Source organism: Neltuma alba, unplaced genomic scaffold (assembly GCF_004799145.2).
Source record: "Neltuma alba isolate B1F8T4 unplaced genomic scaffold, ASM479914v2 tig00010187_pilon, whole genome shotgun sequence".
In the NCBI taxonomy this organism is placed as follows: Eukaryota; Viridiplantae; Streptophyta; class Magnoliopsida; order Fabales; family Fabaceae; genus Neltuma; species Neltuma alba.
This window is the reverse complement of record NW_021635127.1, coordinates 593793-610562: the sequence shown is the minus strand read 5'-3', so window position 1 is coordinate 610562 and position 16770 is coordinate 593793. Positions and strand designations below refer to the sequence as shown.

At 37.8% G+C, this 16770-nt stretch overlaps 1 protein-coding gene across 4 annotated transcripts; it reads right to left on the bottom strand.

Annotated features, from left to right (window-relative positions):
* Positions 1-2602: 2602 nt before the first annotated feature.
* On the bottom strand, positions 2603-15870 carry LOC114754739 (calcium-dependent protein kinase 1). 4 transcript variants are annotated; one of them, XM_028943557.1, is made up of 8 exons: positions 15642-15870; positions 14277-15261; positions 12997-13140; positions 12719-12871; positions 11653-11768; positions 5993-6160; positions 3978-4202; positions 2603-3006 (listed from the first exon to the last, which is right to left on the bottom strand). In XM_028943557.1, the coding sequence occupies exons 2-8, from the start codon at positions 15106-15108 to the stop codon at positions 2890-2892; spliced, it is 1755 nt and encodes a 584-aa protein (XP_028799390.1). In that variant the 5' UTR covers positions 15109-15261; positions 15642-15870; the 3' UTR covers positions 2603-2889. The 4 variants fall into 4 exon arrangements, with proteins under 4 accessions (XP_028799390.1, XP_028799388.1, XP_028799391.1 ...); XM_028943555.1 differs by having other exon boundaries at positions 14277-15247; XM_028943558.1 differs by having other exon boundaries at positions 14277-15180.
* Between the last annotated feature and the right edge of the window lie 900 nt (positions 15871-16770).

The window sequence follows — 16770 nt, the reverse complement described above, 5'->3', positions numbered from 1 at the left end:
CTTTAAGTAACACCTCTGTGGTGCTTGTATCCCATGTTGCCTTACCTTTATCTTTGTTCATAATTCTATTGAAAAATGTCAATCAAGAATGCAAAAGGGAGTTACAGTGAACCAGAGCACTTTTCTTCCAACAATGCAGAAATATTATACAAATTCAACAATCTTAAATTAGAGGCACTTTACAAACAACTTCCTAAGAGGCAGACACCTAAAAAATATCAGATATGTATGTTTCAAAATTCTTTTTATGTTTCTCTTGTAAATAAATATGAGAGGAAATATCTAATATATATAATATTTATGAATTATAACCTCAGAATCATATATATTTAGGTTTGTAAAACATACTCATCAACAATAAGCGCCACATTAATTGAAACACTGATCTTCACATTTTCAAACTAAAAAAACGCCAACTTTTCGAAGCTTGTCACAAATAATTAACAGGAAAGGGGTACTCAGAACGACAAATCATCATCAGAAGAATCAAAGACCAGCGGTTCTGCCTCCTACGATACTACCAGGTCATACTACCATCAGTTTTTCCTACTACACTACTACCATTCGACAGCCAGGCCACATTAATTGAAAGAGCATCAGATCAAGAGCAAGAACATCAGATCAACACTTCTAAAATCAATAAGGCTATGGGTCCGAATTATCTACCAATGGCAGCCAACAACATGAATCGAAGACCAGCAGATCTAGGACCAAAAACACGTATCTCTTACCAGCTGAACGAACGAGACTTGTGGATTAGGAGCAGACACGGTCGGCGGCAGTGAAAACGGACGGACTGCCTTGCAACCGAACAGAGGAAGAAATGATCAAACGAACAACCCAGCAGTATTTGGAGGAGCTGAACGAACGGCCACAGTCCAAAAGAACCAGAACAGAGGAGACGGTGGAACATGACGGAGACACGGCGGGAGAGAGACGGCGGTGACAACGGACGGCGACCCTGGAATGCAACCGAACAGAGGGAGAAGAGTGACAACCGAACGATATTTGGAGGATCTGAACGAACGGCCACAAGCCACCCACTCCCACACAAGAACCAGAGATGACACGGAAGGAGACAGCGGCGACAATGGACGGCGACGCTGGCTTCAACCAGGCAGAGGAAGAGGAAGAACAACCGAACGAACTGGCAGAACTGACCGAATGACCGAACGACCCACTCCCACACAAGAACCGGAACTGATGAGACGGCGGAGACACGCCGAGAGACGGCGGGTGCACGGCGGGGATATGGCAGAAGACGACGTCGTGAGCAAGGCTCCCTTTTTCAGCTTCAGATCGCGTTTGAAAATCAGAGTGCCGAGTGCGTGTGTGGGTATTTTCTTTTAGCTAATAAACATGCAGAGGGTAGGTAGGTAAAAATATTTAACATGCTACCAACGGTTTCTCAAACGCATCGGCCTCCAAAAAAAAGCTCCACAAATCAACTTCTCCCATAAGTCCATCTGAGCCTTCAGAAGTCAGATTGGGCCACTGTGAATCCAAACAACTCAAAAACCCAGCCACATCAGAAGCCCGATGGAAACGCACGTTTGGGCCCCCAAACGTGATGCCAAACGGGCCCATAGTTTAAACAAAATAGCACAAAGACCCAATATAGGAAACTAGGACGATGCAATTGAACCAGATTTGGAATTAAACCAGCAATGAGGGATATAAACACCTCAATGTCCGCCATAAAAGGAAAATTAAGATGATACAATTTAATAGGTTTCACTAAGAGAAGTTGTGTCTAGCGGAAGGACCTAGTCCTTCACAACATAACAAACCAAGGTTCAAATCCTCACTAGGAGAGGTGCCTACATTTAGTGCCTGATAGTGTTTTGAATAGGATTGTCTCCAATAAGAAGATATCTATACTTTAGCCACAAAAAAAAATTTAATAGGTTTCTTTTTGTCTCTAAATTGCCATGGACTTCTTTATACACCAACAGTTCCGATTTAAAATCTTCCATTTGTCCCTTGGGAGCTTTAGGGAGGCAGCCCAAATCTTTCTTGATATTACTATATCCGGTCCTAATTATAAGATCTCATTTGATTTTTATTTTGGTCCTAAATATAAAACCTCAATTCATTTTGTCTCTAATATTTATGTTTTTTTTTTTCAAAATGGTTCTTCTAACAATAATAGTTCTAACCAATACACTTGATTAACAAAGATATTTTAGGAAAGACAACACCTATTTACTATGAATAATTAACTTAATTTTTTTTTTTAGTCTTTTCAAATTAGTTAACTAGCTCTTATAATTAGAATTGGAGACAATATAATTTAGTTATCTAACTCTTATACCTTGAAAAAAAAAAAAAAAAAACTCTACATGTTAGAATGTACTGTCTCCTTAAGAGTATTATGAATACGCATATAGTAGGATAAGAGAAGTATAAAGGCATGCACTCCGCTATTCCCCACTCCTATGGAAAAATCCATGAATACATCTCATATTCCATGGCAATCCCCCTTGCAATCACTTAAATTACTTTCTTACAAAGTTGAGATAAAACTTCTACATACTTGCCTGCAAAATCACTTAAAAAATCATACCAAATACCCTGCAAATGAAGTCATTTATAAAAGTGGTAATCCATCAATATTCAGTCCGTTGGGCATATGATGATAATGGAAAACAATGTTTTTACATAAATCTAAAATTTGTACAGTATATCAAAATTACAAAATCCAAATTTATATCGGAAGCACAAAAACAACAGCAGAAAATAAAGGCATAGATGCCTCCTACATGCCTGCTTGTTCCTGTTAAATAAATCTTGAAGCCCAGGGGGCCAAAACCCAAAAGGGAAAAAGAAGAAAAAGAAGAAAAGAATCTTAATGTTCCTCCCTAAATATGAACAATACAGTTTTAAATTTTAATGCCTTCCCCTAAAACCGATGCTGAAGCTATTTTCTAATCCCTTCCTACCAATTACAGGAACATTTCCTTTCTGCATCATGGCTACAAACTCGTTATAATCTATCCTCCCATCCTGCATCGTAAAAATATATAAATATATAAAAAATGAAAAAACAATTGATAATAGCAACATTTTCTGCATGGAGAGACTGCCAAACGGAGTTCAATTGCTGCAATAATTGTTAATCATTACACCTTAAGTTATTAACAACTGCTCTTTTAGTTGTCAATGCATACTTAAAAAAAAAGAAGACAATTTTGTAATTAAACAGATAAAATCTCTTGTAATGAGGGAACCTCAGAATAATTTGATGATTTTAGGGGATTTTTTTGTATTTAATTATCTTGGGTGAAACCTTATTGCAATTTTCCCTTCTTTTAAAGGGCAAGTGTGATGAATTTCACGCATCCAGTTAGCAAGAAGCCACCTTTGAAAAAATGTATACACACACACACACATAAATTAAAAAGAATAAGGTGCAACCTCATCAGCTTACACACAGAAATTCTAATAAGATTCCATCAAGCCATCATTGGTCATTACTCCCTCCACCCTTACACACACACACACACACACACACACACACACACGAGATTTTTTTTACGGAATGACTCATTCCAACTTATAGGTAATACTAATAACTTGTCTAAAATTTTTAGTATATATGTATTTTTTAAATTTTTGTCCCCATTAATTATTAGTTAGGGTCACTGCACTAATTATTGGTTAATCTCTCTCTCACTCTCTCCCCACCCATAAACAAGTGTTTTAAGAAAACAAGTTATATTTTTTTACATACTTATTGCCTTTAACCAATTTTAATCAACTTTTTATCTATATAATTCAGTTACTTGATCTTATAAAAAGGGAAGTACTGTTCCTATAACACAGAGACCGGATAGCCCTTGTAAAAAATTTCCGTTTTGACCTGAAGACGTGAGAAAAGAGGTAACTTAAAAACAGGTCATTTAAGCATGCTCAAGCAAAACTACTAGTAGGGGCGGTTTTATATAGGAAAAAACTGAAAAGTGGAAACAACTTACATTATTTTGATCGATTTCCTTGATTATCTCTTCCAAGCGGACATCTTCCACACCAAACTCCTCACAAGCTTGTTGAAGTTCATCTGGAGTAATATAGCCACTTCCATCCTTATCAAAGTAAGAAAAGGCCGCAACAAGGTGATCTTCTCTTTCAATCTTGTTTCGATTCAATGTTGCAGCTATAAACTCCCCATAATCGATAGTTCCACTATTGTCAATATCAGCCTACAATTCAAATTAAAACAATATTTGAAAATGTTAAACTAATGATATATACTTCTTTAACGATTAATCAATATATATAATCTACAGAGGTTGCACAATTCATATCACGTTAGATTCCATGCATTACAGGACCACTATACATATGACTTGATGCCATAATGTTCTTTTTCAAGCCTAGTTCATGGGTTTGGCATAAAAAATGACTACAGAGAGAAAATTATTTAATGCAGATTGGTGCTGCTAAGAAAAGTCGTTGAATGTGAAAGATGTTGGTGGTAAGATCTCAAGACACCTAAAGAAACACCACAAACTGCCCTATAAATCGTAGCAAAGGGCTATTGCCGAAAAAGAAATATGGATATCAATCAGTGGCAAGTCATAAGCGTATATATAATGTGATCTGACCAGAATACCCTAAACCAAAAGACAATAAATGGCATCTGGGTCAATCTTCCTACAACAAAATACATGCAAGAGTATTCGAATCATTTAGTTGCGTGACAATAACTCCGACCCGTTTTGTATTTATGGCGTTTGTCAATTGTAGTAACATGACCCAAGTCCCCAACATCTATTGTCCTTTCAACTGAGAGTTGAGTTTTTGACGAAAACACCCAATGTATAATTTTTTTTGTTTTGTTTTGTTTGGGGGGGGGTGTTTCTGTTGGTGGGCCTTTCCTTATTACAAACAAGTTTCCTTTTTTCACTTTTTGACATACAAAACTAACAAAACAAAACAAAAACACTAATATTAAATATTTGGGAGTATGTTGTGGCCTACATTTAGGTAGAGAAAGTGAAATAGAGTAAGATTTTAATGACTGTTTTTATAGAAGCCTATGTGAAAATTGCTAAATAAAATAAACCTCAAAATTTTAAGGGGAAGCCTAGCCAATCACAACTCCCTCGCCAAGGGCAAAGTTTTCAATACATACAACTGTCTGGGTTGCACTCAAAACATAACAGTAAAACCAAAACCAAAAACACTAAACCATAACATCAGACTACTACAAACTCCACAGTGAAACTCAGCTTCGACAACTCCATAACAGAAAACAATACCTTCATAGGCTGAAATCTCGCAAGAATGGGAAACAATGATGACCAAACAAGCCATAAATCAACATTAGACAGGAGGAAAGAAAAAAGCCAAACAACAGACTTAAGTTATTTTGTTTAGTATTGCCCTCAACCCCTATTTATCCTAACACCATGACCGTATAAAGAAACTCATACCTTTTAATTTGGCCATGCTTCTATTGATTCTCACATAATTTCCAAGGCCCTTAGTCATTCCTAATTTTTGTTCTCACATAATTTCTTCAACATATGTGTGTATGCTCAAGTGACCAAGCATATCTTTGTGTTGTGCTTCAACCCTTCACTAACGTTCCTGACTCTTGTAATTATAATGATTTTTTCGTGGATATCTTAATAAGCATATTGAGCCCCTGTCAACCTCCTAGGTATCATCTGGGAAGTCCATTTTCAAAATAGAATGACCAAACAAACTGTAAACGAGATCCCTGTAAAATATTCCTAGAATTATCAAAAAGTACGAGCAGAAATTCAAAAGCAACCTCAGTTTACAATCATACTTTGTTGATAACGTGTGCTATAAATGCACGTTAATTTTATGCATCTACATTATTTACTGGGAAAATTTACCAAATACAAGATTTAAACTTTCATCCTATTCATTCCATGTTACTTGCAAACAGTAATACTTTCTTTGTTTCCCAAGGGGGGAAAAGGAAAAAAAAAACACAGCGAGAGAGAGAGAGACTCACTGCTTGCATCAAATCATATATTTCAGACTCCTTAAGATTAGCACCCACTCTTTTCAAACCAGCCTTAAGCTCATCGAACGTAATTTGACCACTATTGTCTGTATCTATCATCTTGAACATTTCTTTCAAGCCAGCTATTTCTTCTTCAGATAAGCTCTCAGCAATAACCTGAAAAAGAAGCAAATGATAATCAAATGAAAAGGGGCAAAATAAGACATTTTAATTCCCCCCCCCCCCCCAAAAAAAAAAAAGGTTGTCCAATGTACCAGATTTAGCGTAAGTAACCACACGCTCAAATTTATGCAGCAAGATAATGCATGATAACAAAGGAGATTTATTGTAAATTGAAGGAAAGGAGACGACAATGGAGTAAACTTCTTCCTTAATCCTATTCGGTATGTACAGGAGTGATTATATACTGAATGAATACAACAGGCCTATTAAAGAGGGGCCGAGAATCAAGCTACTGTAATCTGGAAACAATTTGAAATTTAAACTCCTATAATAATGGCATATCAAATCTCCTTAATCACCGTGATTTCCTACACTCCCCCTCAAGTTGGATCATAAATGTTAGTCATGTCCAACTTGCCAACAAGGTATTCAAATTTGTCTTTGGCTAACCCTTTTGTGAGTAAATCTGCTGTTTGTTCCCTTGAGGGAATGTATCTCAGATCAATTGTTCCTCCATCAATTTTTTCCCTTATGAAATGTCTATCTATCTCCACATGCTTTGTTCGATCATGCTGAACTGGGTTGTGTGAGATGTTGATGGCGGCCATGCTATCCGAATAGAGTTTAATGGGTAGGTTAACATTCATCCTTAATTCTTTAAGTACCCGTTTCACCCATATACCTTCACAGATTCCAAGAGCTATGGCTCTGAATTCTGCTTCTGCACTACTTCGAGCGACCACACTTTGTTTTTTACTTCGCCATGTGACAAGATTGCCCCAAACAAAGGTGCAATACCCTGAGGTTGATTTTCGGTCATCCTGGTCACCTGCCCAGTCAGCATCTGTAAACATTTCAACTTTCCTCTTATCAGATTTGCTGAATAATAGTCCTCGCCTTGGAGAGCCTTTCAAGTATCGTAGGATCCTATAAACCTCGTTGAGGTGTTTCTGTCTCGGATCATGCGAGTGTTGACTCACCACACTAACTGCAAATGCTATGTCTGGACGCGTGTGGGAGAGGTAGATCAACTTCCCCACCATGCGTTGATATCTTCCCACATCCACATTTTTTCCCAAGTCTTCCTCATCATTGATCTTGTCAGCTCTGATGGGAGTGTCACTTGGTCTGCAACTAATCATATTAGTTTCCTTTAGGAGATCCAGGATATATTTTCGTTGTGAAATGTAAATCCCCTTTTTTGATCTAGCTACTTCCATTCCAAGAAAGTACTTCATCTCTCCTAGGTCTTTAATTTGGAATTCTTGTGCCAGCGCTCCCTTAATTCTATCAATTTCTGTAAGATCATCCCCTGTAAGTATAATGTCATCCACATACACAGCTAGAACTGTGATTTTCGCATGCTGGTGTTTAAAGAATAGAGTATGATCACTTTGGCCTTGAATGTAACCTTGAGTTCTTAGGACTTGAGTGAAGCGATCAAACCATGCACGAGGGGACTGTTTTAGTCCATACAGCGACTTTCTGAGTTTGCAGACTTGCCTTGATGTTCTTCCGGGAAATCCTGGAGGTAACTTCATGTACACTTCTTCTTTCAATTCTCCATTGAGAAAAGCATTTTTGACGTCTAGTTGGTGTAACGACCAATCCAAATTTGCAGCTAGGGACAAGAGGATTCTGATTGTATTTAACTTCGCTACAGGGGCAAAAGTTTCTGTATAATCCAGCCCATACACTTGAGAGAAGCCTTGTGCAACAAGTCTTGCTTTATACCTGTCAAGAGTACCATCTGCTAGATATTTAGGGGTAAACACCCACTTGCAACCAACTGGTTTCTTGCCTTTTGGTAGATCTACTACCTCCCATGTTCCATTTCTTTTCAAAGCCTCCATTCCTCTATAACTGCTTGCCTCCATTCAGGAATGGCGAGTGCTTCATCTATGTTATTTGGAACTTTGACACTGTCGAGATGAGATAAAAGCATGATACTTCGAGGAAAGTGCTTTATATGAAACAAATCTTTCGATTGGATGCCTTGTTCTAGGCTGTTTCCTCACTGCAATAGGCAAATCAAGATCAACTTTCTCATTATCAACTTTCTCATTACCACTATATAGCTCCTCATCATTAGCTACCTCTTGCCTTTTTTCCAGGTCTGCCTCCGGTTCTGCTTCTTGGCTCATACGGGGTGCCTGAGGGACTTCACTTATCTTGTTTTTCCTTGTATAGAATTTTACAGCTTTGGTAGTGTCTCCCCCTGGATTAGATTTTCCTGTATCACTAGGCACTTCCTCCTTTTCGTGTTCCTCAGGTGTGGGGGTGTCAAGTAAGGTTTCTAAAGGCATTTCGGACACGAGTTGGGGTTCCAGCTGTAGATCAGGTATAATGGGGATACTGGTGGTGTCACTTTTGTCATTCAATTCGCTCCAATTCTCCCCTTGAATTGAATGTTTAGGATAGTAGGGAATGGTTTCATGGAAACTGACATCACAAGTGACAAAGAGACGTTTTGTTGCTGGATCATAACACTTGTATCCCTTTTGAGAGGCAGAGTAACCGAGAAAGATACAGCGTAGGGCCTTAGGATCAAGTTTGTTTGAGTGATGAAGGTGAACATAAGTAGTGCAACCAAATACTCTCAAGGGTAAGGTGTTTGCTAGGTATGGAATTTGGTAGTGATCATGTAGGACTTGTAAAGGTGTGCGAAAAGACAGGGGTTTGCTGGGCATTCTATTTATGAGGAATGTTGCTGTGAGAACAGCATCACTCCAGTAGTATTTTGGGACATTAGTACTGAACATAAGTGCCCTAGCGGTTTCAAGAATGTGCCTGTTTTTCCGTTCTGCGATACCGTTCTGTTGAGGACTATAAGGGCAGGAGCTTTTATGGGAAATGCCGTGATCTTTTAGGAAAGTAGAAAGGCTCTTATTGAAGTACTCTGTGCCATTGTCAGTGTGAAGAGTTTTGATGGTGGTTTGAAACTGGGTTTGGATCATATGGTAGAAATCTATGAAAGTTTGATAGACCTCAGTTTTATCTTTAAGTAAGAAAACCCAACTGACCCGTGTGTGATCATCGATAAATGAGACAAACCATTTTGAATGAGTGCGATTGGACACACGCGAGGGACCCCACAAGTCACTATGGATAGTTGCAAAAGGTGTGGAAGCCTGATAAGGAACCCGTTGAAAAGAGGTTCGATGATGTTTGGCCATTCACAAGAGTCACAACAAAAATTAGTGCAATCTTTATTTGAGCAAATTGAGGGAAACATTTGAGACATGTAATGAATATTTGGATGTCCTAAACGTTTGTGCCATAACTCCAATTCACTAGTCCTAGGGAGAGACACTTTATTGCAAAACTTAACATGCTGATCATTACTTTCATCTAAGTAGTAAAGTCCATCAAACACCTTCGCAGTGCCAATCGTCATCCCCGTGAGCAGATCCTGAAATACACAATGAGTAGCAAAGAAATTAGCGTTACACCGTTCATCTCTTGCTAATTGGCTAACAGATATTAAGTTACATTTCAAATTTGGTACATGAAGTACACAGCGAAGCGTTAAAGTGGCAGAAATTTTAACACTTCCAATGCCAACTACTAGAGAATCAGAAGCATCAGCAATCTTAACAGTGAGTCGAGTCTTAGCTGGGGTGTAGGAAGAAAATAACGAAGCATCATCTGTCATATGGTCAGAAGCCCCTGAGTCTATTATCCAGCAATTACCAGTGCTCATACCTTTAATGGTTGCCAATGCTTTGAAGAAATTACCTCGTTTGACCACCGTAGCAATAGGCTGTTTATGAGATTGTTGATTATTCTGCATAGTGGTAAGCATTTCCAGAATTTTGTTGAGTGGGTCACTGTTTTGGATAGACGAGGAGGTACTTGGTTCATCAGTTCTTGAAGCTTCTGCCACAAAACCACGACCCCTACCCTTCTTGGGCTTCCAATCAGGTGGCTTCCCATGTAAATCCCAGCAGGTTTCCTTAGTGTGTCCTGTCTTTTTGCAGTGTTCACAAATGGGGCGATTCTTGCCATGTCGTGGTTCAACAGAACGGGCAGCAAGGGCAGATACCTCGGTGGCACTATTTCTAGGTGCTGGGTCTCCCGTGAGCATGACCTTTCTACGTGAGTCTTCTCTGCGTAGTATTGCGAATCCTTCACGGACTGATGGCAGTGGTTCTTGGCTTAGAATCCGTCCCCTAATATCATCAAATGCTGAATTTAGTCCAGCGAGTAGTTCGAATAAGCGCTCATTCTCAACTTTCTTTCTGTGACTAGTGGCATCCTCTGCGCACCGCCACTTTTCTTCACTGATTAAGTCTAATTCCTGCCATAAAGAAACCTTTTCCAGGTAGTATTCATTCAGGCTACGGGAATCTTGCCTCAGCTGCCACAGCTTGGTCTTTATTTCGAATACTTGGGCAGCACTTTGACCGTCCCCGTAAGCTTCTCTCGCGGCTTCCCAGATGTCTCGTGCAGTCGGTAAGAACATAAAGCTCTTCTTCACCGTGGGAATCATCGTATTCACCAACCAGGAGGACACTAATGCATTTTCGGATCTCCAGCTCCTCAATGCGTTGACGTCAGACGGTGGAGGAGGAGCTGTCTCGCCGGTGACGTGTCCAAGTCTGCCACGACCGTCGAGTGCAAGGCGCATGGATTGAGCCCATTCTCGGTAATTCTCTCCCGAGAGTTTTTCTGGAACAATGAGCACCGCCGAGCCTTCAAACCCAGCAGCGACGAGGCGCGAGGCGCCATTTGCGGAGGAATCACCAGTCGCCTGAGCCGATTTTTTGGGTATCGTCTCTGGCTGCGTGTTCGACTCCATCTCAGTGTCGGAAGATTCAGATGTCGCCCCCCCTTGCTCTGATACCATGAAGGAAAGGAGACGACAATGGAGTAAACTTCTTCCTTAATCCTATTTGGTATGTACAGGAGTGATTATATACTGAATGAATACAACAGGCCTATTAAAGAGGGGCCGAGAATCAAGCTACTGTAATCTGGAAACAATTTGAAATTTAAACTCCTATAATAATGGCATATCAAATCTCCTTAATCACCGTGATTTCCTACATAAATCTAATTATTTTATAATTCAACAACCTTTTGACTTCATCATTTGTAATTAATAATTAGGGATAATTTTACAATTAGTTATCAGTTATCAACTTTGGCACTTGTGAAACATAGCAGGTAGAGAACCCTCTGAATTGATTCAATATTTTTATACAGTTTAATATTATTAATCAATATTAAAAAGGGTTGATAGAATAATAATTACAGACTAATATAACAGAAATACAGAAACCTAATTAAAATGCTAAAACAAAAACCTCATACCGATAAAATAACATGAAATGACAAAACTGACAACAAATGATTTACATAAAAACAGATATAATTAAAAACTAATTCAAAAATTACCCAGCAACATTAATTTCATCTTCATCATACTGCACCAACTGTTTATGTAAAGAACGACACCCATGCTTAAAAATGTAGAGACTTACTATAAGAGCCATTTTTTTGAACCTATTCATAGCAGAGAATTGCTTCAAGCGACTTAATACAGCAGAATCAAGTGGTTTATCAGGAGCTACGCCATCAACTTGAATCCAAGGATGACCTGCAGGAAATAGATAAGTTTCCTTATAATGACATTCTATTTCAAATTTGGACAATAATTATTTAAAAAAAGAAGCCAGAAGTAACTTTCTTTGAGTTTCTTTATATATTAACGTTACAATCCAAAAATAAATAAATAAATAATGAGCAATTTTGGAGAAGCCCATAACACCAAGATGTAAATATGGCATACAGTGGGTACAAAATCAACAGAAAGAACTTGAGGAAAGTTAGCATTTACATTATTTGGTGCCAAAATCATAAGGACGTGCTTTTATCACTATGCACTTATGAAAGTACTTTAGGATTTTGGCACCAAATAATGCAAATACTGATTTTGGCATGTCCTTGTGAAAGTATTTTATCATGGGTATTTTATGTGTTATATAACATTACAAAATGCTAGACTGTGGTTCAAATCTTAGAAAACAGAATATATTGTTATATTCAGCTTAGAGTGGACAAGCATAACATATTCCACTGATAAATTGAAGATTCAGCTACAAGATATGATCGAATGAGAGTTGGGACACATGTCAAATATATTGATTGAAAGGGTAGGTAAAGGCTGGACATTAAAAATGAATTTTGACATTTTTAGAACTTCTACGTCCACAAGACTTTTCAAGATCAAAGATATCTCCTATATACCAAGAACTCAAAAAGACAAGTGTTTGAGAAACAAACCACAAACATTTCCTAACCAAAAGCATCATAGCTTTTATATCTAGCAGGATAATGTTCATTATTTATTTAGATCATCGAAGAGAGAATTAATGACATATAGATAGGTCTGTTTCTGACACCAAATTTTCACCAGGACATTGCGGCGAAGCATTAGACAGTAACATTTTTCAATCAATTCCTGTATCAAAGCAAGGGTCCAAGCAATGCCAAAATCATGATTAATTAATCATTTAGCAGCAACTATGATAATTGAACTATATTTACATAAAACTTGATGTGCAGTCAGCCGCCTTCTAGGATCACGAACAAGCATTTTCCTTACTAAATCTTTGGCACTTTCAGAAATGCTAGGCCAGGGGTCAGATGAAAAGTCAAGATCACCATGCAGAACCTCTTTAAATATCCCTTCCTCACTTTCTGCAAAACCATGATGAGGATTCAGAAATAGGAGAGTAAATTAAGAATCAGAAAAATAAAGTAATAGATAAGTTCCCAAGATAATAGGCCAAAATGACAGTCCAGACAAATCTAAAAGTGCTCACCTGCCCAAAATGGAGGTACTCCACTCAAAAGAATGTAAAGGATTACCCCAGCACTCCAGACATCTGCTTCTGGGCCATAACGCTTTCGCAAAACCTCTGGGGCAACATAATAAGGGCTGCCAACCACATCAGTGAACATATCACCTGAAAGAGAATGGCCATTACTTTCTCTCCATGGTCTCAATATATTGCTTCAAGCTTTATGAAGCTTCTTCACCCCAGAAAGAAGGGGGAAAGGGGGGGAAAAAAGCTTTTAATGGAACTTCAAATTAGATAGTATAGCTTTAGAAAACCAAAAAGGTGGTCCTCATGTTACCCAAAAAATTTATAGTGAGAAAACCAATTGTTTGCCATCATAATTTGTTTCCAATGTACCACACATCATGTGACTATGATTGATCTAAATCCTGAAAGTTCAGAAACTAGATAGCTCTGATCCGTTTATTATAAAGTCAAATCTACTTCTGTATAAACAATTGCTTAACCAGTAAAGATCTTCAATCTTTCTCTTAACTATTTCCAAAATTCATCAATCTACAGAACATTAGCTGAGGCTAAAAGTAATAACCATAGCTGTCAGCAAAGTTCATATCATCAGTTTAATCAAAATAAATGTAGAATAAGCAAGGACAAAAAATTTCTAGATTAAAAAGGAAAATGGGAAAAAAAAAAAAAGAATCCAATTAAAATAGACAAATAAAGCACAGATCTATATTGTAAATTGATTTTCCTACGCATCCATTCTCAACCATCCCCCCCTTTACAATACCTGCCCCAAAGAGACACAATTACAAACTACAACAGCTTCACAGCAATGCATGAAAGCAAAGACTGACAGATCGTATGAGGGCCTATGATCGAGATAATAGTGGAATCTGCATTTCAAAGATATAATAATGCTAAAGATTACGAAGCCCTTTAGACTATAGGTCTTAAGACCAAAAAAGAAGTTAAAAATAAGACGAGCATCTCTTTGCATCTCATAATATTCCCCAAAAAGAAGTACAGAAAGCGGAAAATAGCCGGCGAATTATTTTCCCACAAAAAGTTAAGATAAACATGAAATTCGGTATAACTGAAGTCATCTACCAGTTCATAATATCTTAATTCCAAATGCAAATACAGAAAAACAATGTCAGAGGAAAATCCCCCTTCTCCCACCCTGTTTCTTTTTTAGGTCTCTGTGTGCACAAGCACACTCGTGTTTTTGCATGAATATATTTGAATTTATGCAAAGCTGATTTCAAATGGTATTGATTTGCATGGACATCAGAAAATACCTGGTTTGAAAAATATAGATAATCCGAAGTCTATGGTTTTGAGAGGAGAATCCTCCTGCTGATTGACAAAGAGAAAGTTTTCAGGTTTAAGATCCCTGTGCATCACACCAAGAGAATGACAAGCTTCCACAACCCCAACTATAGTCCTGATTAGGTTGGCTGCCTTTCTTTCTGTATAGTGTCCACGCTGAATAATCCTGTCAAAAAGCTCACCACCTGCACATAACTCCATCACAACATGAACAGCTAGTGCATCTTCATAAGCACCTTTGATGGATATAACATTAGGATGCCCAGCCAAGTGATGCATTATCTGAATTTCTCTTCTCACATCCTCAACATCCTCGTCAGTTACCATCTTCCTTTTTGCCATAGATTTACAGGCATACTCTTTGCCCGTTGCTTTCTCCACGCATAAAAATGTTGTCCCAAACTGACCCGCTCCCAGTTTTCTCCCCAGAGTATAAAACTCCTTGAAATTACCAGTGTCTGTTTGTAATACAGAACTAACACGGAGCCCTGCACTGGACACCCTTTTTATCGAAGTAGGTTTCCTGTGCTTAGATTTCTGATCTTGGTCCGATTTGGCATCTGGATTGGGTTCTGGCTTCTCTTCCGGTTTCACTTCCGGTTTTGGCATAGTCATTTGCTCAGGGGGCTTGCATTGGACGGGCATGGACGATGGTTCCGGTTCTCTAGCTGTTTCCTCATTTAGTGTTCCTCCATTAGAAACTGATGCATCATCGAGTGCACGGGATTTCCATATCACAGCAGAAACTGATTGAAGTATACCATTTTTGGAAATGCTCGGACCAACACAAGTATTCCCCATAAAGCTTCACACTTGGTTGAAATTCTTCCCTTACTTCAATGATTCGGATCTAAGCGACTAAGCCCTCTTCATCTGCTAGCACAAGATACAAGAACTGGCTCTGATATTTGAATCCTTAATAATGTGAATCGAAGTCAACCTGCATATATTCTCCTAAATTTTAGTCTAATCAGCAAATCAACAAGGTTTAATATCACCCGACAAAGCAGTAAAAGTATCCATAATAGACATTAACGTCATTTTGACGGCGATGAAATCCACAACTAGCAAAGAACTCCAAGTATATAGAACGAGATTCTAAATTAATTAAACTTCAAAATTAGCAATCTATCATAGGGAGGGACAGATTGGTCGAGAGAGCAGGATCAAGGTACAAACCTCAGAAAAAAACGATAAGGAAAAAGATCATCATAAAAACTGATAGATTCAAAGAAATATGAAGCTACCCAGCCAAGAAAGAAGTCGAAAACGTACCGAAAGGAAGTACAAGGAAGTGGAAAAGGTCAAGGGGAAGAGGAAGAAACTGAGCTTACCAAGAGACCGAGACGAAGGGAATGGTGATTTGGTTTGTGGGAACAAGTTAAGCCTTCGTTTGTATCAGCTGAATTATTATTACATTTTATTTTATCATATTCACGGACAACTAGACAATCTTCTGTCAGTAGAAAATGAAAGAAACGCGTTTCGATTAGATACTCTAATCCCGGGCTTCGCGCCTTGATTATATTCTCGAGGTTTTCGGCCCGCAGGAACTTCGCAAGAACCCGCCTTCCCGGGGAAGAAGGGAATTTTTGTTTAGCATTATTTGTTTGGCAAAATAAAGGGAATGATCCGCGGATCCAAGTATGAAATAAATGGGAAAATCCCAGATGCATATAGTTTTGTTTTTTTTTGACCAGCCCAGATGCATCTCCTTAAGGTGAGGAAATCACGAATCAGTTATTCCAATTTGCATGATATCCTCACTGTACTGAAATGATATTTTAAAATGTCACGTTTGTGTCATATTCGTTTTCACATTTTTTAACAATAAAGTCACATCAGCATTCTCACCCATGACCAACCGCTCTAGCGAATTCAGACCTTTCTGTTGCCAGTCATCCTTGCTTGTGAAATATACTACTTCTCATCCTAATTATAACAGTTAGTTAACTTATTTAAACAGATTAAAAAAATAAATTAAATTAATTATTTATAATAAATAAATATTGTTTTTTTTAAAATATCCTTACTAATCAAATTTACTAACTAGAACTATTATTATTAGAGGGACTATCTTGAGAAAGAAAGTATAAATATGAGAAACAGTAGATTAAGATATTATAATTAGGATCAAAATAAAAATTAAATAAAATTTTATATTAAAAACCAGAAATAATAAAAATATCTAATGAAGTCGGGTACAAGATATCAGGATGCCTTGTTTTGTACAGAAGTTTGGCATCTATTATAGTCTATTATAATCTTTCTGTTCCCAATGCGGAGTGTTCGGAAAACCATTAAAAAAAACACTTTTAGATCCCAAACCGTGGTTTGGATTCAAAGAGTGTTTAGATTCCTCAATAATCACTTTTAAAAAGTATTTTTTTGGGTAAATTGAAACAAATTATTTTACATATTTACTTCATGTTGTATACCATAAAAACACTTTTAAAATCATGA

What these genes read in the sequence shown, in the direction of transcription:
- LOC114754739 (XM_028943557.1), bottom strand. Translation starts at nt 15,108, where the DNA reads ATGGGGAATACTTGTGTTGGTCCGAGCATTTCCAAAAATGGTATACTT. An exon ending in GACTGCACATCAAGTTTTAT is followed by an intron (nt 11,769 to 12,718) that starts GTAAATATAGTT and finishes TATTTCCTGCAG; the next exon opens with GTCATCCTTGGATTCAAGTT. An exon ending in TCAAAAAAATGGCTCTTATA is followed by an intron (nt 6,161 to 11,652) that starts GTAAGTCTCTAC and finishes CTTCTTTTTCAG; the next exon opens with GTTATTGCTGAGAGCTTATC.